The sequence below is a fragment of the Chenopodium album genome, chromosome 7 (assembly GCF_948465745.1).
Source record: "Chenopodium album chromosome 7, dcCheAlbu1.1, whole genome shotgun sequence".
Classification (NCBI taxonomy): Eukaryota; Viridiplantae; Streptophyta; class Magnoliopsida; order Caryophyllales; family Amaranthaceae; genus Chenopodium; species Chenopodium album.
The window spans coordinates 67,561,697-67,587,253 of record NC_137840.1 but is presented as its reverse complement, the minus strand read 5'-3'; the positions used below and the strand labels follow the sequence as shown (position 1 = coordinate 67,587,253).

Genomic DNA, 25,557 nt, shown 5'->3' with positions numbered 1-25,557 from the left:
ACTCTCATAAACACTAGCTGAATTAAGTTTTGAAGAGGGTTTCTCGAAACAACCCCCAAGGGCAGTGACGTGCAGGTACCTTGTACAAGAATTGAGATGGTTGGTGATGATAGTGTTGTGATAATTGGGTTCATAATATTGTGATTACTAGATGAAAACCCGTGCGATGCACGGTTTTTCATACATAAATCTCAAGAAAAGCTAGATATTTTTCGTATTTGATTTATTTTACTATTTAATAATTTCAGAAAAGAAAAACACATAATAATTTAATTAAAGTTTATTTGTTGTTGTTAGTTATATGAAACTTGAATTTAAAAATATGAATAAATTGCAAATATGATATCTTTCAAAAAAATTCTCTGAGTCCCTCGTGTAGGGTTTGAGAGAGCGATAACATAAGTCCCTGCTAGGGTTTCAAATTCCTAGTATTATTTCACCGATTTTGATCTGTTTTCCGCTGCATCCTGCCTTGTGTATTCGCCTATTTGATTCTACTAAACCATGGATGAACAATTGGTGAAGGAATGGGGAAAATTGAAACTTACTGAGGAGGAAAACGTGGTTTTTGGAGAGTCGAGTGTTACTTCAGCGGATGATGGAACAAAATCAAAAATTGCCCTGTCATTGGTGGGGAAACTGTTGACAAAGAAATCCTTCAATTTTGAAGCCATGAAAAAGGTTCTAAAAAATCTCTGGCGTATCGATGACAATGTGGCGGTTCGTATGATTGACACAAATCTTTTCGTGTTTCAATTCTTTAATAGTGATGATAAGAATAAGGTGCTGGAAGGAAGGCCTTGGGCGTTTGATAATCAAATTCTTCTACTGAAGGAGACAAAGGCGGATGAACAGCCCTCCGAAGTCGAATTTAAATCATGCCCTTTCTGGATTCGACTTATTAATGTTCTTTTCGGGAAACGAAGTGTGCAATTTGCGCGTGAGTTGGGTAACTGTATTGGTGAGTGTTTGGAGGTTGATGATTTCGACCCTCTTGGGTGGGAGGAATTTTTGAGGGTCAAGGTGATGGTTGATATCGATAAACCTCTTCGACGAGGGATGAAGGTTGCTGTTGATTCCCACACCTCTAAGTGGGTTGGTTTTAAGTATGAGAGGCTGGGAGACTTCTGCTATTATTGCGGAAGGATTGTCCACAATGACAAGGACTGTGATGATAAAGGAATCTCAGAGGGAGAGTCTCCCATTGTCTTTCAATACGGGCCCTTCCTAACAGCCTCCCCTCTTCAATGATCCCGTGCTGCTGTACAGGAGAGGGAACGTGAGAAAAAATGGTTGGATAATATGGCTGCCCGGGGTAGAGTTCAAAAAAATGATTATAATGACCCAAAGTCAATCCGATTAGGGCCACCAGGTGCTGCTAGGAAGCTGCTTTTTTCTTCTCCAAACGATCATGTGATGAACTCCCCGAAAGAAAGAGCTATAAAGCTTAAAGCTGTTGCAGTTGAGGGCAGAAAGGAGATGGTTTTGAGACCAGTGCTAGTACATGGAGAAGGGAATGAAGCCTCCAAAGAAGCCCCTAGTATGGAAGCTGTTCCTGCACTTGTTAATGATGACATATGCTCTGGCTTGAGTAGTTTTTTTACTAATAAGGTCGGTGGTGTGGAACAAGGGGTGAAATGTAAGAAGGTTGCCCGAAGAAAGAAAGTGACTAGTGAGTCTACTGCTATGGAAACATCAGAAAGCTATGATGGTGGAGTTATTTCACGCAAGAGAAGAGCTGATTCTCTAGGTAGTGAGGAAATGCAGACTGTAAGTACTACTGGGGAGAAGAAGCTGAAGATTGATTTTGGTGGTGTACTTGACTCTAAAGTAGCGGAGGTTGTTAAGCAACCCCGCGAACTACAATGATAGGCCTTTCGTGGAACTGCAGGGGGTTGGGGAGCCCTCGTGCAGAGAATGCGCTTAAAGGCGTAATTCGAACTGAGCATCCCCACTTTGTCTTCCTCTCGGAGACAAATCTAAAAGGTAAGGAATGGGAGAGTGTGAAACGAAAGATAAATCTGAATAATTTTGTTGGTGTCGACTGTGATGGTAAAGGAAGGCAAAGAAAGGGGGGCCTTGCTATGTTTTGGAACGATGAAATTGACATAACTCTTCAGTCAATGTCTCTGAATCATATGGATTTTATTGTTACCAATAGTGACAGCTCTCAATGGCGGTTGACAGGGATTTATGGCTACCCAGAAGAAGGAAGAAAGGAAGATACCTGGAGGTTAATGATCGATTTGAGTGCGAGATGCTCTTTGCCATGGATGTGTGCAGGTGACTATAATGGGATTTTAAGTCATGATGAGAAGCTTGGTGGGAATATTACTCATCAGAACCTGATTGATGGCTTTTGAGATGCGGTTGGTAGATGTAATTTTCGTGATTTACACACAGAAGGATACAGGTTCACATGGTCAAATAATCGAGAAGCAGATGAAAATATCCAAGAACGCTTAGACCGTGCGCTAGTTTCGGATTCATGGTTCGAGTTATTCCCCTGCTCAAAGGTGGAGCATTTAACTAGGAGAAAATCTGATCATGTGCCCATTAAAATCACCATCCAAAAACAACCTCGAGTGGGTAAAAAGAAGAAGAAAAGAAGGCGTGGCTTTCGGTTTGAAAAGGAGTGGTTGAGGGATGACGAATGTGGTAACATTGTTGCTAAGTCATGGGCTATGGGTGGGATTCTTGATGTTCTGGGGAAAATAAAAACTTGTGCAAATAATCTTAATTCTTGGAGCAAATCCCGTAGTTGTGACTTCTCGCAAGAAATTACCTTGAGGAGAGATCGAATGAAATCGCTTATGGAGGAACCCCCAACAGTAGAGAACATCAGTGAGATGCGTGTGATTGACAATGAGATAGATGAACTGGAACGCCGTGAAGAGGAGTATTGGGCTCAGAGAAGTAGGCAAACGTGGTTACAAGATGGTGACAAGAATACCTCCTTTTTCCATATGAAAGCTGATCAGAGAAGGCAAAGGAATACCATAAAGGGAGTTAATGATGAAGGGGGGACTTGGAGGGATGACGAGCAGGAAGTGGAAAAGGTTTTCCTTGACTTTTTTAAATCTCTGTTTGAGTCGAAAGGCAATGTTGAAATGGAGCACGTGCTAGACAAAGTACAATTCAGAGTGACTGAGGAAATGAATGCAAGCTTGACTGCAACTTATACAGGGGAGGAGGTTCGAAAGGCATTGAAACAAATGCACCCAACGAAGGCACCAGGGCCTGATGGGATGGCAGCTCTGTTCTACAAAAAATACTGGCACTTGGTGGGGGAGGAAGTGATCTCTTACACTCTAAATGTTCTCAATAATGACGCATCAGTGGAGGACATTAATCACACCCATATTGTTCTCATACCGAAGAAGAAAGAGTGCATATCAACTCGAGATTACAGACCAATCAGTTTGTGCAACGTGTTGTATAAATTGATTTCCAAGGTTCTCTCTAACAGGCTCAAACTCACTTTACCTCATGTGATCAGTGAGTCGCAAAGCGCTTTTGTACCGGGACGCTTAATAACTGATAATGTATTAGTTGCATACGAGATGTTCCACTACCTCCGGAAGAAGAAGAAGGGCATTAAGGGTTTTATGGCCCTAAAATTAGACATGAGCAAAGCATATGATCGTGTCGAATGGACCTTTGTTGAAGTATGATGAAAAAGCTTGGCTACAACTCGTCTTTTATTGAACTCATTATGAGATGCATATCCTCTGTCTCTTATTCCATTTTGTTCAATGGTTTCCCAACTTCTGAGTTTAAGCCTAGCAGGGGGCTTCGTCAAGGAGACCCCATATCTCCCTTCTTATTCTTAATATGTGCTGAGGGTCTCTCGGCCCTGTTACGGGATGCAGAAGCTAACAAGATGGTTCATGGAGTCAAAATCTGTAGAAACGTAGTTCCTATCTCTCACTTATTTTTCGCAGACGATAGCTTGCTATTTACGCGGGCTTGTGATCAAGAAGCTGAGGCTATCTTGGATATTCTTACCTCTTATGAAATTGCATCGGGCCAAAAAATAAATCTGGAAAAATCGGAGGTTTCTTTCAGCCGGAATGTGAGTGCAAATATGCAGAATACTTTTCGTATGAAGTTAAATTTCATGGCTGTCGAGGAGCACGAAAAATATCTTGGATTACCAACTTTCATTGGTAGGTCTAAGAAAGCTGTTTTCCAGATTATCCAGGACCGGGTGTGGAAAAAGATCAAGGGATGGAAAGAGAGATATTTGTCGAAGGCTGGTAGAGAAATTCTTTTAAAATCCGTGGCACAGGCTATACCAACTTATGCAATGCAGTGTTTTAAGCTCCCTGAAAGTGTCCTCAACAACATGAATTCGATTTGCAGAAACTTTTGGTGGGGCCAAAAAAATAGTGAGAGGAAACTGGCGTTGATCAGTTGGAACAAACTATGCAAGTCAAAGGATAGTGGTGGGGTGGGAATGAGAAATCTGAGTGCTTTTAATATGGCAATGCTAGCTAAACAATTCTGGAGGCTTCTTGATAATCCGAACTCAATGGAAGCAAGGACCCTTAAAGGGAAATATTTTCCGAGAACTGACATCTGGAATGCAAAGCTCCCTCCAAGCGCAAGCTACACTTGGAGATCAATTTTTTCTGCTAAGGAATTGGTGAAATCTGGAATACAATGGCATCTGGGGAGTGGGAGACAAATTAGGTTCTGGAAGGATGTATGGGTTCCTGGCTTACCAGGGGGGAAGTTACTCTCTAGCCCGCCTAGTGAAGAAGCTGCTAACTCCTGTCCTTGTGATTGGAAAAGTTCGAATGGTGAGGGGTGGAATGTGGAGGCTCTCCAAGAAGTGTTGTCCGAAAGTGAGATCGAAGCAATTGGGAACATAAATTTACAACAAGTGAACAAGATGATGTGCTAGCCTGGAAACATACGAAGAATGGGGAGTTTTCAGTAAAGAGTGCTTACCATTGTGAACTCCAAAGAAGAAGTGAAGAAGCGGAAGCTTCAAATGCACCTGAGAGAAGCTGGCTTTGGAAGAAAATCTGGAAGGCAAATGTCCCTCCAAAGGTTAAAAATTTGGTGTGGAGAGCTGTTTATAATGGCATTCCCACCATGGCAATCTTGAGAACAAGGGGCATGGATGTGGATGAGATTTGCTCAAGATGTGGGGAAGGACACGAAACTATTGTTCACATGGCTCTGTTATGTAGAGAAGTCAAGCTTCTCTGGCGTCTATCTCCTCTGAGATTGGATATGTGCGAATGGGATAAAAGCCTGCTTGAATGGTGTGAAAATTTCATCAAGAGCACCACTTCAGATCGTGCTTGGGAGATTGCAATGATGTTCATCTGGCAGAGCTGGAATATGCGCAATAGCTGGGTATTTGAGAAGAAAAGATGTGATCCATTGCAAGCATGTGAGAGAACAGTTAAGTTCTTGGAGAATATGAAGCGACCCTGGTGCGTTCTGATGGACAGTACCAGATTTCCAACATAAGCACCTCCCTGGTGTGGACTCCCCCCTCTGTTGGTTTGACAAATTAAATATTGATGCAGTCGTGGGTTCTGAGAATGTGGGGTTGGGTATGGTTGTGAGAGACTATTGTGGGGATGTTCTTATGTCAGCTGGGAGAAGTCTGAATTTGAGGATGGAGCCTAAACAAGCTGAAGCTGCAGCAGCTCTATTTGGTATCAAGTATGCTTATGAGGCGGGGTTCCGAGCTTTGGAAGTGGAATCAGATTGCTTGAATTTGATTAATCTTCTCAATGGTTGCGCAAAGGAGAATTCTACTACACAAGTGATAGTGAATGACATCTTAGCTCTGCTCCAGTTTTTTAATTCTTGCTCTTTTTGTTTTGTTAGTAGGAAATGTAATAAAGTGGCCCGTTTTATGGCCAAACTAGCCATCACCTTTGAGGATGACTTGGTGTGGATGGAAGAGTGCCCTCAAGAGGTGATGGAGTATGTTATTGCTGACAAAAATTTAATATAATTTGAGTTTGGGTGTTTGTCAAAAAAAAAAAAAAGATATCTTTCAAAAAAAAAATAAAATTGTAAGTATGATATTTTATCGGTTACATATTAGGATAAAATTTTTAATGTGAAAAGATTTTTTTTTTTTTTTTATACATATTTAAATCCTAAATCATTATTTGTTGCTTTTTAAAAATAGAAATATTAAAAAAAAATAAATAATAAGTAAAACATGTTTACAATTTATCTTCTAAGCTATTTCTTCATTCACACCCATATCACTTCCATCAAATAAAACTGGATAAACAAAACATGTTAGCAAAAATAAAATTTTCAAATCAAATCTACCCATATCACTTCCATCAAATAAAACTGGATAAACAAAACATGTTAGCAAAAATAAAAATTTCAAAATCAAATCTATGGATTGAAAATTTTTAATCGTCCCCAATTGTCGCTTCTTATTTGTAACGATTGAAATATATTAATGGAGTAAACTTTTCTTTCAATTAATTTTTAACAAAATTGTACAAAGTTGGCTTTAGGCATGAATGTAATCAGCCTGTAATTAAAAATAAAATTAAGTTAATTTGATGACTTGATTAAGCTACCTAAATCACAAAAAATTGTTTTAATCATAAATTAATTAATAAAAACTAAAAAGGTTTATAAAAAATTTAATAAATGTAGACGATTTATAAATATATAATACATCCTCGTACTTTTATTTTTCAATCATTTTTGCTTGAATTTAATTCTCTTATTAAATTAAATCTACATGTAAAAACAAAATTTAGTAAATAAGATATAAACATATAATCATTAAACAGCCCAAATAAACACAATGTAAGCAATAATCACAAATATACATTGAAACATGAATTTTTAAAATTAAACTAAGAATTACGCAGCCACCGATGACCTAAAACTGACACAAAATTTGCTTGATTTGGTTTTGTATTGATATAAAATTTTATTTGGGTTGTAGGATGTGTCAATTTATAGTGGTAGGCATCAAAAATTTTAATTTCATTATTATTAAGGAATAATTTTTATTTCTTATCATAAACACTATCAAGATTATCTTAAGATTATAAATCCTACATCTAAAGATGATTTTTTTTTTAAAAAAAATGATAATCTTTAGTTTTTAAATAAATTAAATTCTTATGAATCACTATTCGTTGTTACCTACGTGACAAAATCTTTAAATCTCATTCGTCACTTTTGTTTAGGTGGCAAGTGCATTTTTTAATTCTATAAAATAGAAATCTAATTTTTAATTGGTAAAAAATATACCATTGCTTATGTGGCGCGCCAAATGCTCTCCAAAAATGCTTACTTTATTTATATATACTAGTTATAAGCCCGTGCGATGCACGGTTCTAGTAAATCTTTTTAATTAATTTAAGATTTTTTTATATGAAGATCATTCATCGGATACTGGAATAAAATTTCTAATATCATAAGATAATTTTTTTAAAATTTTAACACTAAAGTTATCTTTCGTAGGTTTATTTATTTTACGTGGCGCTTGAATTTAAAATTCCAAACCTTATTATTTAATTTTGCTTAATAAAAAATAAACGACATATCATTTTATTTATTGATTAAAATAAGTCCTTTGCAAATCATTTTTAATATCTAATCTAATATATATATATAAAGGGGAGTTTTTCCCCGAGTTTTTAGAGAGCCACGTAGGATTTATTTTTCTTAGCGTGCCATGTAAGATTATGAATTTAAGTTGTAGCCAATTAAATAAGAGATTATTAATTTATTTTACAATTAAATAATTCAAATGCCACGTTAGCAAAATTGACGAATGAAATTTTAAAGTTTAGGGTTCGTTTGGCATTGTTGTGATTTTCTGTTTTTTGTTTTTTTATTCTCTAAAAGTATATGATATGAGTCCCATAATGAATCAAAAAATTTATAAACTTATTAAAATTATGATAATTATGAAAACTGACAACAGAAAAGTGAAAACTCCTTTTTCTTGTTTTCTGTTTTTGGTTTTTGGTTTTCAAAAAAACAGGAAACTGAAAACCAAAACTGATGCCAAACAAGCCCTTAAATTAATTAAATACAAAATATTATATTTTAAGATTAGAAATTTTATCTAATATTTTAAAGCTAATATAATACGTAGTAACAAAAATCACATAAATATGAAAAATATTTTTTTAAAAAAATACTAACAAACCGTGCATCGCACGGGTTTCATCTAGTTTTTATAATATTTGCTAGGGAGAGATATTTACGATCAAAGATTTCATCCATATATGTAAAAAAGATAATTATTAGTTTTTTAAATAATTTACATTTTAATTGTTCACTATTCGTTATTTTTACCTAGGTGGCAAAATTTTTAAATCTTATTCGTCACTTTTTCTTAGGTGGTGAGTGAATTTTTTAATTCTAAAATAAATTATTAATCTAAAATTTCATTGGTCAAAATAATACCTTTTCTTATGTGGCGCGTCAAATGCTCCCGAAAAATGCCTACTTTATTTATATATATTAGATTAGATTATTATTATTATTATTATTATTATTATTATTATTATTATTATTATTATTATTATTATTATTATTTATTGACAAGATTGTGATTAATATTATTACGAGATAATTAATTGTTGTATAGCTAGCTAGGCTTTCACTATTGTGTATTAAGTTAACTATTGTTTAAATTTTTGTAAGATCTAGCATTTGAAAATGTTAACACGAGTATGTTTTTTAACTCACAGATTGTATTTCTTCAGATGAAGTTTTTTTATTAAGGCTATTGTTAATCAAATCTACGATGTATTTAGTTTTAAAGTGTGTACTTATGTTGGAATTCTTGATTTTTTAGGAATTATATGTAAGTGCCGTTTGGCTAAATTTTATTAATGAAATCCCTTTTCTTCTTGAAAAAAAAAAGAATTCTATACTATTGTATAATGAAAACCTTGTAAAATAATGAATAAAATATTAGGGAGTATGTCGTTATCTAAGGAAATGTGAGTTCATTCCCATATATAAATTTACATTTCCTTGGATAATGAAGTAACATTTTCTATTATCCTACATGTATGTATTGTACATTATTATTTCCTTCAAGAAAAGCAGATTAACAATGTAATTTGAACCAATAATGCAACAACTAACTTCAAACCGAGTACAAATTAAAAAACCAAAAGCAAAGAAAATACAATAGAATTACATGTATATATATTAACCTTGTGATTTGTGAATCCAGCCTTAAAACATCAGAGCGGTTAATACCATCAACACTAACAGGTTGAGTTTACTTAAAGATTCCTCTGTCAAAGCAAATGTACACCAGCCATACGAACAAGTGTTAAATCCCACCACCATTATCATCACTGCTAGTCTCGCCAAACAACCTCATTAGGGCTGCTTCTTCTGCAATCAACTAAATAAACACCGTCTTTAACAATCGTATGAATGCCAAACTAAAGACTGAGGTGCAAAAATGCACGCATGCAGCTGCTACTAGTATATTTCTGACCCACAGATTACCCTTGCATTGGCTGATGCTCTTGGAAAGCTACATAATCGCTTCACAAACTTAAGCTCCTCAATTGCTACCAATTCATACGTACTGGGTAAAATTACCATCTTTTCCAAGGTGACACAGCTTTTAAGCAAACATTCAGCTAGTCGAAGCTGACTCTGACAAGCTACCCTGTAGCCACGTATGGTAACAGTTTTGAGTAGAGGAAGCACGCAAGGGGAAGACATCGAGAGCTCTTCAGAGAGCATACCCTGTACATCATTGGGTGAAAGGACTAACTATTACATGAAAGTTAGGACAATAATAGATTTCATGTAAACAAGAAGGACAAAATAAACCTACCAAGGCTTGCTTCATGTTTTCCTGTGAATTTGAGAACACTATGAGTTTTTCCAAGTGAGGTGAACTTCTCAAGACTCTAAAAATACCTATGAGCTGATATTCATTAAGCTGTGACAACTCAATATGTAAACAATTCCATCTGGTTTGTGGAATATTTACCTCTTCGAAGATTGATTGCTGAATGAGAATGACAGGTAGGTCATCAATAATCTAATTTTTTACTTTCTCATGAAGTTTCTCCAATAATTGTATGATAAATTAAATAACAAGCACCAGAATGTGATCAGAATAAACCACCATAGTCGTGTTAACTACCAAAACGAAAATAAATAAAAAGGAAAATCCTTGACTTGTGCAAGGAATCGATAATTCGATATTTAGGGGAAGGGTATGTTAGTCATAGTCTATTAGTAGTAACTTGGGAATAAGCTAGAGGTTTGTTAGGAGGGATTTTCTATAAAAAGGTCTCATTAAAAGAAAAGAGGACATGTTGAATATTGTATGGTTTGTCATTGGGAGAGAGTGAGCCTCTCGAAAGCTCATACTTAGGAGAGAATCCACCTTTCGAAAGTGAAATCATCATTTGATTTACTGAAATTCTCATGTTATTAATATAATTATCATTTTCTTCTTAATTTCTGCCATTTTTAGTACTATAAGCCATGCCAGTTCCTAGCAACTTGATCTTTAAACTCCATATTGGATTTTAGAATTAACCATTGCAAGTTAACTAATTATCTAAGCCCATGAATATTGCTCTGTGATTTGAATTCATCTGAGATATACAAGATTAAAATTGACTTAATATCAGTGCTGTAAATCTGTGGTTAATAAGTAGTTGAAGGCAAGTTTTGTAAAATGCCATTAAAGATTGACTTAGTACACAAAACTCAATTATTTGAGAGATAATGAACATAATTCAATTTTAATCAACTAACATCAAGACAACACCCTACATGACTACAATATTGAAATTTTTTTGCCAAAATGAGATTAAACAGTATAAAATATCAACCAAAAGTGTAATGCTCTGATGGAAACAGGGAAACTCACCTGAAAAGCATCCTCTGAAAATTTGACAACCTCAACTTTACAAATCTTGTTCAAAATATAATCATACTCGTCTATAGATTGGAGATGAACTTCATGAACAGATGGAATATTAACCCCTCGAAGATATGATGACTCCTCTCTACAACTGAGATGAATATTTAGAATTTTCAAGTTGGGGCAATCAATCTCAAATAAGCCAAAGGAACTAATATCTAACTTTTCAATGTTTCGAGCAGTAAATCGCACTTCATTCACCTCATCTACATACAACATAACCAACTCTTGTAAAGAAGGGCATCCAGATATTATTTTCTCAAACATCTCATTACACATCATAATAGAGGAAAGTGATAATTTTCTTAGCGATACCATTTGGACTCTACTTAGCAACTCAATTCTACAGTTATGAAGTTTCAGCTCAACAAGAAACTGACTCGTGAAAACACAGCGAGGCAAAATATAAACATCATAAGTATCCGTTTCAAACTGAACTTGTAATTCCTTGACTTCTCTACCTATGGCAAATCTTATCCATAACTTTATATCTGTGACTAATGATTCATCACACACATATATATCGTAAAAATGAAGCAGGAACTATTGATGGGGATCCCTTTGTGAAGCATTAGCACATTGCGCACGAAACTAGTAAAACAAGGGATTTGCTCCTTGGGAACTATTGCACTACTAGGCCAATTTTCTGCTTTAACTTCAGAGTCTTTAATATCAAGGGAGGATACCAAAGTCCAAAGATTACCAAATCTGCGAATCGACATGGTTCTAACAGCATCTAAAATGGGCAGAAATGAAAGAATGTGCACCAGAATATCATCAGGCAATTCACTCAACCTGTCTCTTGCATCATTTCTCATAGAAGTTTTATTCTCATTTGAAGTAGATTCCATGTCTTTTTGAGCCATTGAGGCCATAATCTATCAGAGAAACAAAATTGAAAGGTTTAATTCATAGAGTAATATTAAGCAAGCATAAAATTAGCGGTATAATTGAACTGAACAACAAAATAAGAACTTAAGAAGCTTAATTCAGACAGTACATACATTAAACATAAATTTAGGCCAAAATTAGTGGTATAATTGAATAGAATTACAAAATTGAAAAGCTTAATTATGAGGGTATATAAATCAAACCTAGAATTAAGTTAAAATTAGTGATATAATTGAATAGCACGAGTATAACAAAATTAAAAACCTTTTTTTTAAGAACTTCTCATAATTAATCTGAATTTATAATATCTGCAAGAAATCAAAATAATTCGAACATAGCAAAGGCTTATCGGCACAATTGTTTAGGATAACATAATTGAAAAGCTAAATTCAGACAAATTTACATGAAAACTATAATTAAGTCAAAATTAGGGAACAAATTGAAAAGAATATCTAATTTGAGAATGGTGAAAAGAAAACATACCAGATTAAAAGAGAAGGATTCGAGGGCAAACCGGCAAACTTTATAACTTGAAATTCTTCATTAAAAAAAAAAAAGGATTTCAGGAGAGTTGGTTGGAGTAGACTCATTAGAGCAGGAGAAGGAAAGGAGTGAAGGGATTTCAGGAGAGTTGGTTGGAGTAGACTCAGTAGAGCAGGAGCAAGGAGTGACAAATATATATATTAAATTAGAGCTGTAAAAAATTGACCCGACCCGAGAACCCGACCTGAACCAAGATGATCTGAACCTGACCTGTACCCGAACAATGGGGTAAAACTAGTGACTTGTAACCTGACCTGAACCAACCTGATGTTAACCGACAACTGATTTGATTCAATATTTTATGACCTGAATCCAAACCCGCACCCGAACCGATAGTAACCGTCAACCGATTTAATTCGACCCGACAACAATCCGAACCCGAACTAGTACCCGACCCTATTAGAACCTGAAAACGTTTATAACCCAACACAACATGTAATCGAAGCGAGTCATGGATGGTTTAATAAATTTTACATACCTTTTATTCTTTATTACTTCATATATATAGGTATAATAAAATCTTGATAATGGTTGAACAAATTATGCAAAGAGTAATTAAATAAATTAACTTGACCACATCGATCGAATTTATTCGAATTGAACTTGAACCAAAACCAAGAATGATCCAACTTTAAGATTATCCGACCAAATAATTATCTGACCCAACCTTAATTAACCCGAACCCGAATGTACCATCTATTAACCCGATCAAACCCGACTCAATACTACCTGAAGTTGAACCCGTTATGAATTTGACTCGAATCGGACCCGACCTACACCCGAAAGGATAAACGACCCGGAATAACTTAAACCGAAATTGACCCGACCGAAACCTGAACCTGATCTTAGGCTAGATTGACCCGACACAACCTGATCTTGATTTGACCCGAGACCTGATTTGACCCGACTTGAATACCTGAATTTACAGCTCTATATTAAATTACTGAATTTGCCCCATTTGACTTCATTTCTATAATATTACTACGGATTAAAAAACTTATTACTACGTAATATTAATAAGATATAAAATGAGACGAATCTAACAAGGTCTCATATGACTACATTATCTCTGGTTGATTAATGAGAACATATGGTCAAAGATTTTAAAGTTTGACACATTTATTTGCAATGGGTTATCCGCTCATGATTATCACCCAAATTACAAATTAAGTGGATATAATAAAAATACTATGTAAATAGTTTCGCACTTGCTGATCTTAAGGCCTGTTCACATTTACTTAAGTTCAGTTCAGTTTAGTTCAGTTCCATTCAGTTCAGTTCCTAATTTTCTTTTCTCATAAAATATTCATTTCAGTTCAGTTTAGCTCCAATCAGTTCAGTTCAGTTCCAATCAGTTTAGTTCAACTCAGTAAATGTGAACAGACCCTTAGTCTTAAAATGTCGTGTGTATAAGTATTTTTATTGATTTATTTACAATTTTATCTAATAAATGGGGCAATCTCGTGACCAGACAAATTTGAATAAAACAAGGGCTTGCGGCAACTGAACAGAATAACAAAATTGAAAAGCATAGTATAGAGAATTTTCACATTATAGCCCATTTATAGGGAAGAACTTGTAAAGAATAATATCAAAATTGAGAATGGAGAAATGAAAATTAACCTATTTAAAAGAGAAGGGATTTGAAGGCAAAGAACAGTAGAAATTCTTCAGAAAGACATGATATTTGGATTTGTTGCAATAACCAAGTGAAGGATTACAAGCGAGTTACAGTTGGTTGAAGTAGAACACTAGAACAGGAGAGAAAGGAGCGACAAATGAATATTGGATCACTAATTTTTATAAACAAAAATCTGATTAGATTATTTTCGGATTAGTGGATCCACCATTGAATTTGATGTAGTACGTAGTGCAATAAATCATCATAATTAAGTTTATTGCCTTACATAAGTCCACCATTTTTGTACAACCCAAAGCTGTAAACTACATCATAGGATATTAGGATCACTGCTCTGATCCCTGAAGGTATGTACCATCAATGTGTTATGAGTATTACTAAAGCGAAATATATAGAAACTCACACACAAATGTAATAGATTATGCATAAAGTAGAGGAGATCTATCAAAAGACTTCGTAATTCACCTCATTGAAAGTATGTATCAGCTATACATATATATAATGTGTAATACAATCTTACACAGAATTCATCAGATGTCTCAAATCCAACCACCATTATCTAGCCACACAAAGCACTTCCGTACAGCCGCATTGTCCCAGCCACCATCTTTGATATGAATGCCAAAATAAAGACTGAGGTGCAAAGGTACAGCTGCTACTAGTATAATTCTGAGTATTCTGACCGACAGATTACCCTAGCATTGGCTGAGGCCCTTGAAAAGCTTAATAATTGTTTCACAAACTTAAGCTCCTCAACTGCGACCAATTCATATGTACTGGGTGATATTACCATCCTTTCCAAGTTGACACAACTTTTAAGCAAAAATTCTGCTAGTCGAAGCAGACCCTGACACGGTACCTTGAGCCCACAAATGGTGACACTGATAGTTTTGAGTTGTGGCAACACACAAGGGGAAGAGAGCTCTTCGGAGAGCATGTGGTGGTCACTTGCCTCACCCTGAGCATCATCGGATAAAAAGACTATTACATGAAAGTCAGGCCAATAATAGATTTTAAGTAAACATGAAGCACAAAATACACCTACCAAATCTCGACACAAGTTCTGCCATGAATATGAGCATACTATTAGTTCTTCTAAGTGAGGTGAACTTCTCAAGACTCTACAAATACCTATGAGCTGATCTTCATTAAGCCGTAACTTGAAATGTAAACGCTTCCATCTAGTTTGTGGCATATCTAACTCCTTGAAATTTGATTGCTGTATACGAGGTAAGTCATAAGAAAATTCAACTTTCTACTTTCTCATACAAATTCTCCAATGATTGATTATTGTAAGATAATTTTAGTAATAAGCACCAATATATGATCAAACATTCAACAAGCACCTCAATCATATTAATCATCAAAAAGAAAAAGAAAAAACAAAACAGATGAATCACCGAAACAGGAACCAAAAACGGTATCAAAACTCAAACTCACCGAAAAAGCTCCAGCAGAAACTTTAACCACTTCAGCTTTACAAATCTTGTCTACAATCTTATCAAAGTGCCAACAAGATTGGACATGAACCTCGCGAACAGATGAAATGTTAACTTCTTGAAGACTTGGCTCTGTGCTAAAGCTGAGATAAATATTCAGAATTTTCAGGTTGGGACAATCAAGCACTCTTACATCACAGGAACCAAGATCTAACTTTTTAATGTTCGGAGCAGTAAATTGTAGCTCCTCCAATTCATCTACATACATCAGAACCAACTCTTGTAAACAAGGGCATCCGAATATGACTTTCTTGAACATTTCATTACTCACCTTAACATAGTTAAGTGATAATTTTCTTAGTGATCCCATTTGGACTCTACTTAGCCCTTCAATGTCACAGCGAACAAGTTTCAGCTTAACAAGAAAAGGACATTTGAAGACACAGCGAGGCAAAATGTAATCATAAGAATCATAATCAAATTGAATATTCAATTCCTTGACTTGTCTTTTGATTGCAAACCTTACCCATGATTTGATTTCCTTATCATCATCACCCACATCTATATCGTAGAAATGAAGCAGGAATTTATTAACAGGGAACCTTTTGTGAAGCTTTAGCACATTGCGCACAAATCTACCAAAGCGAGGACCTTGCTCATCAGACTCTATTGCACCATTAGGCCAATTTTCGGGTTTTAAAAATTCAGAGTCTCTAATATTAAGGGAGGATACCAAAGTCCAAAGATTACCAAATCTTCGAATCGATACAGTTCTAACAGCATCTAAAATTGGCAGAAATGAAAGAATGTGCACCAATATATCATCAGGTAATTCACTTAACCTGTCTATTGCATTGTTTTTCATCATAGAAGCTTTTTTATTATTTGAAGTCGATCCCATGTTTTTTTTGAGCCTGTCAAAATTAGTTGTATGATTGAACAGAATAACAGAATTGAAAAGCTAAATTAAGAAAGTATTTACATCAAACAATAAACTAATAAGTCAAAAGTAGTGGTATAATTGAATGTATCAAGAACATGAAAAGCTTAATTCGAAAGCATCAAACATACAATTAGGTCAAAATTAGTGGTATGATTGAATAGAATAAAAAAAAATTAAAACGCTTAATTAATAGAGTTTTTACATCAAACAATAAATTAAGTCAAAATCAGTGGTATAATTGATAGTATTTCGTATAACAAAATTTTGTAACTGAATTTGTATGAACTAATCATACATTCATACGTAGTAGCTAAATTGAAATTAAATTGTCAGAAATAAGTTACAATATTCGAACAAAATAAGGATTTAGCGGTACAACTGAACAGAATAAGATAATTGAAAAGACAGAGAATTTTTACATCGGAAAAGAATTAAGTCAAAATTGGGGAAGAATTTGTAAAGAATAATGTTAAAATTGAGGATGGAAAATAGAAAAATAAAAATACCTAATTTAAAAGAGAAGGGATTTGAGGGCAAGAAACAGCAGTAGAAATTATTCAGAAAGGCATGAAATTTGGATATGTTGCAAAAACCAAGTGAAGGAATTACAGGCGAATTGGTTGAAGCGGATCACTTATATAGTTTTCTCCACCCTTCTATGCTCCATTTGACTATTTTAAGTTTTAGTTCGTCCTTGACTTTGTTCTAGACCGCCTACAAATCTACAATGGCCCGTTTATTAAGCAATCATAGATTGTGTAACAAAATTGTCAATTTCTATAGAAGTTAAATTTAACCCGACCCAAACTCAACCCGATTTATTTCATTTATTGTTTTTTTTTTTTTTAATTATAATTGATATTATCACACCGAGATAGTTAGTACCTGTTCTGATTTGTTGAACTAAAATGAAGTGAATATATTATGAGAGAAGGAAATTAACGAGCCCTTATTTAGCACAACCTAAATCCAAACCCGAACTTGACCCATGTGCACACTGGTGCACATGCATCACCAGCCAAAAAAAAAAAAAGGTTATTTATATAATAATCAATCTCTCTTTGATATTGTTACCAAGCAACATCAAAGAGATAGGTTATCTATAATATTCGGTGATGTCTTTGATTGTTTATTAATAACCGGTCTTAAGTTATCACCTTTTTAATAATTTTACTTATTTTTTTCTTCTATTTACATATTTATATGTGTGCAACCAATTTTTAATTTTTTTTTCCTGAAACTTCACAATTAAGTGAAAAAATAATTTTTTTTTTATATTTTTTAAAATGATTTTTTATTTTTTTAAACATGTAAGATGGACTTTACTTACTATTTGGTTGTTGTATAAATTTTTATGTCCTATTTTAAAATTGAAATCAATTTGGCTATAATATAATTTTGGGATTTAAATTAATTTTGAACTAGATTCGAAAAAATAAAAATAAAAATTGTACTTACTCAATTTTTTGTAAAACTCAATTTGTTAGTTTTTTTTATTTATTTATCCTCATTCCTCAATATTTATTTATGCTTGCCTATGGTTAGTTAGCTTTGGCACATGTGTCAGTGTCAGTTACAAGGCACTTCTGAATTTCAACCCAGATAACAATATTTGTTAAATGAATGAGTATAAATCATAACTCATAAGTTTGCAAATGTGAGTGTCTAGTTCTACTTCGTACTGTATAAATTTGGTAAAAAATCAAACATAATGATGATCCAATCAGAGCACCATCAAATAAGTATCAAAGAAAATAAAAAAGAATAGTTTCATCTATCCACTGTCTAGCTATATATCCACTGTTATCTTTATTTCTAATTACATATTACTCCGTATGATAGGAAGTCCTGCACCAGAAGATGCAACTCTGTTGTGGATTCTGAAATTCTGCAAAAGGCAATCGAAGCGTGAGATTTCTGGAAAGAAAGATTTCTTACAAAAGCAAAAGTATGAACGAACAAAGCAAATAAGAGAACCTTGAATTTGGCTGGAAATCCCAGCTTCTGAATAATTCGAACATACTGTAAGAGAGAATAATACATGAGATACAGTAATCGAACATCAAGAAAATGAAATAGTCAAGTAGCACGAAAATGGAACAACCTTGTTTCAAACAAAAATAAAATAGAACAACCTCTCATCTGCACAACAGAACAATGACTACTTACCTTAAGAGCAGCTAGTTTCGAGTCCTTCTCGCTCTTAGCTCCAGTGCAAATCTAGATTGGCAGATAATCATCAGTGAACGAACACACATTGAATAAAAAAAAATACTCAAAGTCGACCCTTTTACAAAATTTCTAATAATCAATATCTATCAAATGGAATCATACTTGGGTTTAACAAGCATGACAAGTGACAAACTGACAACTTATTCAGGCGGTATAAGTGAACACAAAATCAATTAACACGGTAATTTCCCTAAATCTTAAAGAGAAAACCCGTTTTAACAAATTTTTATATATAAGAAGAGCTAAGGTACAAGCTCACCATCTTTCCAGAAGCAAATATTAGGGCTTTCGTCTTTGGCCCCCTTATCCTCATAATGACAGCTGCATAACGCTACAGAACAGCAGAATAGGAAACAATTAATCATAAGTATTTTAAGGCATTAAGAAAAAAAATTAAGATATTCATTAACAAACTCTAAGAATCTACCATTGGATTATACTCTGCATTATGAGCTTCCGATGCAATAGCTTCAAGATCCAAAGTGCAGCCTATGTTGACAGTTGATACAAAGTTTTTACAAATATAAAGAACAAAAATTAGCATGAAGACCAAATAAGAAACAAAGTAACAAACACATACAGGCCGGAAACATAAAATTTAACCCGGAACATAACATCATAATTTATAATTATCAACCCATGTACAACAACACGAGTACTACTCGTAACATCCAAGAAATTATATCACTCATATAATAATACAGAGTACCACCTAACTACGCCAACCACTCAGAAACTATAATCACAAGATTGATGCAGTTTATAACTCTGCATTTACATTATAATGTAAAATTTAACCCGTAACATAACATCATAATTCATAAATTTCAACTCGTGTACAACAGCATGAGTGCTACTCGTAATATCAAAGAAATTATATCACTCATTAGATAATAATACCACCTAAGTACATCAAGAAACTATAATCACAAGATGCAGTATATAACTCTGTATTTACATTATAATGTAAAATCTTTCGGGTTTGTTTCAACTATATCTTTAAAGAGAACATAATCAAAGAAAATGATGAACAATAATCAAAGATTAATCTTTAGACCCTAAAAAGATAGTACGAAGAAATTTCAAACACATATCTATTGGAAAGGGATCGGAGAAACGAAAACACTTATATATCAATGCAAAATTATATAGGTCGATTATGCACTACTGATACTCTGATACAATATGATCAACCACTTTTAACGGAGTATAATTTGAACTTTGAAGCATATTATTAATAACTCACTTAAAAAAAAATATCTAACTAGGATCAAAAGCCAAATTCAATCAAAAATCATATTATTGATTCTCACCTATGTCCTGCGTGTGGCTGGCCACACCGTATGACCACTTATAAAAGAACAAAATAACCTTGATTAAACTGACAAATAGCCCATATAACATTGACGGAATAACTCCTTTAACACTGATAAAGTAATCCCTATTACACAACGAAGTAACTCCTATGATGACTGGCTATGGCCAACCACATATAAGAATTTATAATTTTGTGTATATGAAATTTTAGAAGTATATCTCTGGCTATGAAATTTGGCTTTATTTATTAATGATAAGATATATTTCGTATGTTAGATTATTTATTAGCATTTTATTTTATATAATAGCAATAAAAAATAGTCAAAGTTGAGGAAAAAAAAAAAAATCAAGTGTATTATTCGAGAACAAGTAAAATGAATATGTCAAAAACAACCTAAAATGGAAATTGAGTAGAGTTCATTAATCCGTAATAAAAAGGCACACAACATCTATAAAATAATTTGAATTCAATAAATGCATAACCATGCAATTGAATCAATCAAGGCACTCCTGTTTTTCATGAAGCACATAACCTATTTTTTGTGAGACTGTAGTATGCAAGAAAAATAAACAACACATAGCTTTGAACCTAGAACTTAAAACATCAATAAAATCATCAAAGTTTCAGGGTTGAGTCCACTTAGAGATCCCTCTACCAAAGAAATCCTAATCAGGCAAGAGTACACCAGCTATACCAACAAGTCCTACAAGATAATGTGACCATCATTATAATCACTGCTAGCAACACCAAACAGCGCCATTAAGGCCGCAACTTCTGCCTTCAACTAATATAACCGCCGTTTTTAATATGAATGCCAAAATAAAAACTGAGGTGCAAAGGTGCAGCTGCTACTTGTATACTTCCGACTCACAGATTACCATTGCATTTGCGGAGGCCCTTGGAAAGCTACATACTTGCTCCACAAACTTATGCTCCTCAACTCCTACCATTACCATCTTTTCCAAGTTGACACAACTCTTAAGCAAAAATTCTGCTAGTCGATGCAGACCCTGAGAAAGTACCTTGTGGCCGTGCAGGGTGACAGATTTGAGTTGTGGAATCACACGAAGAGAAGAGAGCTCTTCGAAGAACAAATGATGGTCATGTGTTTTCCCCTGTACATTATTGAATTAAAAGACTTTATTAAATGAAACTCTTGCCAATAATAGATTTCAAATAAACATGATGCACAAAATACACATACTGAAACTCGTTGCATATTCCTCCGTGAAGTTGAGAATACTATGAGTTCTTCCAACTGAGTTGAACTTCTCAAGACTCTCAATATACCTATGAGCTGATCTTCATTAAGTCGTGACTCAATATGTAAACGCTTCCATCTAGTTTGTGGAATATCTAACTCCTTCAAATTTGATTGCTGAATGAGAATGACAAGTATGCTATCAGTAATCTAACTTTGTCCAATAAGTTGACCAATGCATTATGTGATCACATTCAACAATAAAGCACCAGAATCGTGTTAATTGCCAAAAAGAAAAAGAAAAGAAAAATCCTTGATTGGATCTCTAAACTCAATGTAATTTGGATTTTAGGAAAGATCATAGCAAGTTAACTAGTACACAATAAAAACCAGTGAATGATTAAATAAACTCAACACCAATAACGTAATGATCAATATTCAATAATTAGTAGAAGGCAAGATTTCTAAAATACTATTCAAGATTGATTTTGTACAGGATTCACTCATGGTTGCATCGACTACCATCATGACAACAATATTGGAAATTTTTTTACTACAAGAGATTGCATAGTTAAATATCAACGAACCAACATGTAAGGTCTAGTGAAAATAGGGAAACTCACCCGAAAAGCTTCCTCTGAAAATTTGACAACCTCAGCTTTACAAATATTGTTCACAATTTTATCAAACTGGTTAGTAGATCGGATATGAACTTCACGAACTGATGGAATATTAACCACTCGAAGATTTGACCTTGTTCTACAACAAAGGTGAACATTTAGAATCTTCAGGTTGGGGCAATCAAGCACACTGATATGATCGGATTCAACATGTAAATTTTCAATGTTTGGAGCAGTAAATCGCACCACGTCCAAGTCAAAGGCATAATGCAGAACCAACTCTTGTAAAGAAGGGCATCCAAATACGACTTGCTTGAACATCTCATTACTCACCTTAACATAGTTAAGTGATAATTTTCTTAGTGATCCCATTTGGACTCTACTTGGCCCTTGAATTTGACAGCGAAAAAGTTTCAGCTTAACAAGAAAAGGATTTCTGAAGACACAGTGAGGTATAACTTCATTATAAACATCATATTCAAGTCGAACATCTAATTCCTTGACTTGTCTCTGCATTGTTAATCTCATCCAATGAATCAAATCCGTGATTAATAATGTATCATAAATATCACACACATTCGTCTCACAGAAACGGAGCAGCAATTTATCAATGGGATTCCTTTTGTGAAGCCTTAGCACATTGCACAAAAAATTGGTAAAGCGAAAACATCTTTCTGCATTAGGCCAATTTTTTGCTCTAAAAAAATCAGTGTCTTTAAAATCAAGGGAGGAAACCAAAGTCCAAAGATTACCAAATCTGCGAATCGAGACGGTTCTAACAGCATCTACAATTGGCAGAAATGAAAGAATGTGCACCAGTATATCATCAGGCAATTCACTCAACCTATCTCTTACATCATTTTTCATAAAAGCAATACTTGTATTTGAAGTCGATCCCATGTTTTCTGAGGTCATAATCTAGAAAAACAACATTGAAAGGTTAATATCAGAGTTTTATCATCAAACAAAATCAGTTAATTGAATAGAATAACAATATTAAAAGGTTTAATTCAGAGTATCAAACATAAAATCAATTAATTGAATAGAATAACAATATTAAAAGGTTTAATTCAGAGAGTATTGCATCACATATAAAGTTAGGTCAAAATTAGTGATATACAAAGTAATTGAATAGGATAACAAAATTAAAAGGGAAATTGATGAAATTAAGTGTTTACATCTGTTAATAACAAAATGAGAGATCAAGAGATTGTTTACATCTGTTAATAACAAAATGAGAGATTAAGAGAGTGTTTACATCAAACATATAATTAAGTCAAAGAAAGCGATATAATTGAGGAATATAACAAAATTGAAAACTTATTTTGTATGAACTCATCCAAATTAACCTGAAATGATAGAATAGCATAATTGAATAGCTAAATACTTTATTTATTTTTAATGTTTAAAAAAAAAAAAAAAAAAAAAAAAAAAAAAAAAAAAAAAAAAAAAAAGCTAAATTCAGAGAATAATACATCAAAAATAGAATTAGGTCAAAATTACAGAATAAATTGAAAACAAAAATATCAAATTCAGAACGTAGAAAAGACAATTTACCAGATGAAAGAGAAGGAATTAGAAGCCAAGGTTTAAACTTGAATTTCATCAGAAAAACGTGAAATTTGGATTTTTCTGCAAACACCAAGTGGAGGGATTTCAGGCTAGTTTTTGAAGGAGAGCGAAAATTAAGTTGGATTAGTTATATAGTTTCCCCCGTAGCCTTTGCCTTATTTATTCGTTATTTAGGTACGACTTTTAAATCTTGCAGCTTACGGTTATTTTTAATAACCCGTCTGGTAGGTGATAATAAATTATGAGTATGAATAATTTTATTTTATTTTTTTTATTTTTGAGAAAGCTATGAGCATGAATAAATTACGAGTAATGTGTAAATTTACGAGTATTTAATTAGAAAATCAATCTTTTTAAATAATGGAGCTCAATCTTCAAACATTTGTTTTTTTAAAATTTTTAGTTTTTTAAAACTAACCTCAACCACATGTATGTATAATCGGGTATACTCTATGCATGGTATAAATTAAGTTAAATCTCTGTCCATATACATGTAGTCCCTCTGGTTTATTTCTTCTTTATTTAGAACTCGTGTTATTAAATCATCCAGTTCCCAAATACACTCTCTTTTTTGTACTAGTTGTTGTTCATGATCCCCTAGAGTGTGTTCGTATGTTGGTGAGATTATTTCAGCATCTTAGATTCTTCGCATCAAGTTTAAGGTCTACTTGCTCAGTAAAACTTCAGCCCAGATACATGGTAAGAAAACATGCTATATGCACACCAATTAGTATTATGTGCACCATAGTGTACCTAGAAATAGGTGCACCACGAATATACTTTTAAACATTTAATAAAAAAAAATTGAACATTTTGCAAAAAATGAATATTTAGTAAAAAAAAATATGAACATTTTTAAATAATGGAGCTCAATCTTCAAACATTTGTTTTTTTAAATTTTTAGTTTTTTAAAACTAACCTCAACCACAGGTATGTATAATCGGGTATACTCTATGCATGGTATAAATTAAGTTAAATCTCTGTCCATATACATGCAGTCCCTCTGGTTTATTTCTTCTTTATTTAGAACTCGTGTTATTAAATCATCCAGTTCCCAAATACACTCTCTTTTTTATACTAGTTGTTGTTCATGATCCCCTAGAGTGTGTTCGTATGTTGGTGAGATTATTTCAGCATCTTAGATTCTTCGCATCAAGTTTAAGGTCTACTTGCTCAGTAAAACTTCAGCCCGGATACATGGTAAGAAAACATGCTATATGCACACCAATTAGTATTATGTGCACCATAGTGTACCTAGAAATAGGTGCACCACGAATATACTTTTGAACATTTAATAAAAAAAAATTGAACATTTTGCAAAAAATGAATATTTAGTAAAAAAATATGAACACGTCACAATAATTGAACATAAACATGCAATTTTTATGTTCATATTTTATTGAGAAATGTTCATTTTGTATACATTAAATGTTCAGTTTATATTACAAAACTATTGAATTATTTCGATTTAGTTCAAAATTTGTCTGACTCGTAATAATTCAAAATTTGCGATTGTTCAGATTTTTTTCCTATATGTTCAAAATTTGTTATTGTTCATATTTTTTTTACTAAAAGTTCAAAATTATAGGCGTGTTGCATTGCAATTGTTCAGATTTTTTTTACTAAATGTTCAAAAATGGCGATGTTCAGATTTTTTAACTAAATGTTCAAAATTCTCGATTGTTTAGATCTTTTTACTAAATGTTCAAAAGTATAGGCATGATGCATTGCAATTGTTCAGATTTTTTAATTAAATGTTCAAAACTTGCGATGTTCAGATATTTCTACTACATGTTCAAAATTTGCAATTGTTCAAAATTTTTTTTACTAATTGTTCAAAAGTATAGGCGTGGTGCACCTATTGCACCATGGTGCATCTTAAAATTTGCCATATGCACACAACATAACTATCACCCCAAACAAAAGGCCCAACTCAAACATCAATATTTGTCTCCCCTACCACCTCCTCCCTTTGTTACAACAAAGATTCAAACCCAAGTTGGACCTCTGATTCCAGGGTGTGCTACTATTATTATAACTACACCTCTCCCTCAATTCAAACAAATGTTGATATCTTTGCATTGTTGCTACATGGATTCAATTGCTAAGAAGTTTTGAGAAATAGCTCTTCATATGTTATCTACTTTATACTTGATCCCAAAATACATTGGTCAAAAGGTTTCTATCAATCAACCATCACTCAGCCACTAGTCCATCAAA

The 25,557-nt window shown here is 33.6% G+C and overlaps 5 protein-coding genes across 8 annotated transcripts; 1 reads left to right on the top strand and 4 right to left on the bottom strand.

Moving 5' to 3' along the window:
- The first annotated feature begins 504 nt into the window (after positions 1-504).
- LOC145640558 (uncharacterized) lies at positions 505-1,251 on the top strand. Its single transcript, XM_081691812.1, has one exon. The coding sequence runs from the start codon at positions 505-507 to the stop codon at positions 1,249-1,251; it is 747 nt and encodes a 248-aa protein (XP_081547938.1).
- A 7,901-nt stretch (positions 1,252-9,152) lies between these two features.
- Positions 9,153-12,465, bottom strand: LOC145638169 (FBD-associated F-box protein At5g18780-like). 4 transcript variants are annotated; one of them, XR_014114624.1, is made up of 5 exons: positions 12,314-12,465; positions 11,643-11,817; positions 10,886-11,030; positions 9,833-10,009; positions 9,153-9,741 (listed from the first exon to the last, which is right to left on the bottom strand). XR_014114624.1 is itself a non-coding variant. In XM_081689129.1 (5 exons), the coding sequence occupies exons 2-5, from the start codon at positions 11,812-11,814 to the stop codon at positions 9,469-9,471; spliced, it is 882 nt and encodes a 293-aa protein (XP_081545255.1). In that variant the 5' UTR covers positions 11,815-11,817; positions 12,314-12,465; the 3' UTR covers positions 9,153-9,468. The 4 variants fall into 4 exon arrangements, 3 of the variants coding, with proteins under 3 accessions (XP_081545255.1, XP_081545256.1, XP_081545257.1); XM_081689129.1 differs by having other exon boundaries at positions 10,886-11,145; XM_081689130.1 differs by having other exon boundaries at positions 9,833-9,853; positions 10,886-11,145.
- A 1,791-nt stretch (positions 12,466-14,256) lies between these two features.
- On the bottom strand, positions 14,257-16,354 carry LOC145638168 (F-box/FBD/LRR-repeat protein At5g56420-like). Its single transcript, XM_081689128.1, has 3 exons — positions 15,453-16,354; positions 15,058-15,231; positions 14,257-14,970 (listed from the first exon to the last, which is right to left on the bottom strand). The coding sequence occupies exons 1-3, from the start codon at positions 16,350-16,352 to the stop codon at positions 14,671-14,673; spliced, it is 1,374 nt and encodes a 457-aa protein (XP_081545254.1). The 5' UTR covers positions 16,353-16,354; the 3' UTR covers positions 14,257-14,670.
- Positions 16,355-18,213: 1,859 nt separating this feature from the next.
- On the bottom strand, positions 18,214-20,704 carry LOC145640557 (TATA-box-binding protein 2-like). Its single transcript, XM_081691811.1, has 6 exons — positions 20,665-20,704; positions 19,054-19,115; positions 18,886-18,957; positions 18,564-18,614; positions 18,333-18,416; positions 18,214-18,282 (listed from the first exon to the last, which is right to left on the bottom strand). The coding sequence occupies exons 1-6, from the start codon at positions 20,702-20,704 to the stop codon at positions 18,214-18,216; spliced, it is 378 nt and encodes a 125-aa protein (XP_081547937.1).
- LOC145638167 (F-box/LRR-repeat protein At3g26922-like) lies at positions 20,203-23,712 on the bottom strand. The gene is made up of 4 exons (XM_081689127.1): positions 23,323-23,712; positions 21,769-22,683; positions 21,149-21,322; positions 20,203-21,059 (listed from the first exon to the last, which is right to left on the bottom strand). The coding sequence occupies exons 2-4, from the start codon at positions 22,678-22,680 to the stop codon at positions 20,793-20,795; spliced, it is 1,353 nt and encodes a 450-aa protein (XP_081545253.1). The 5' UTR covers positions 22,681-22,683; positions 23,323-23,712; the 3' UTR covers positions 20,203-20,792.
- Positions 23,713-25,557: the final 1,845 nt, after the last annotated feature.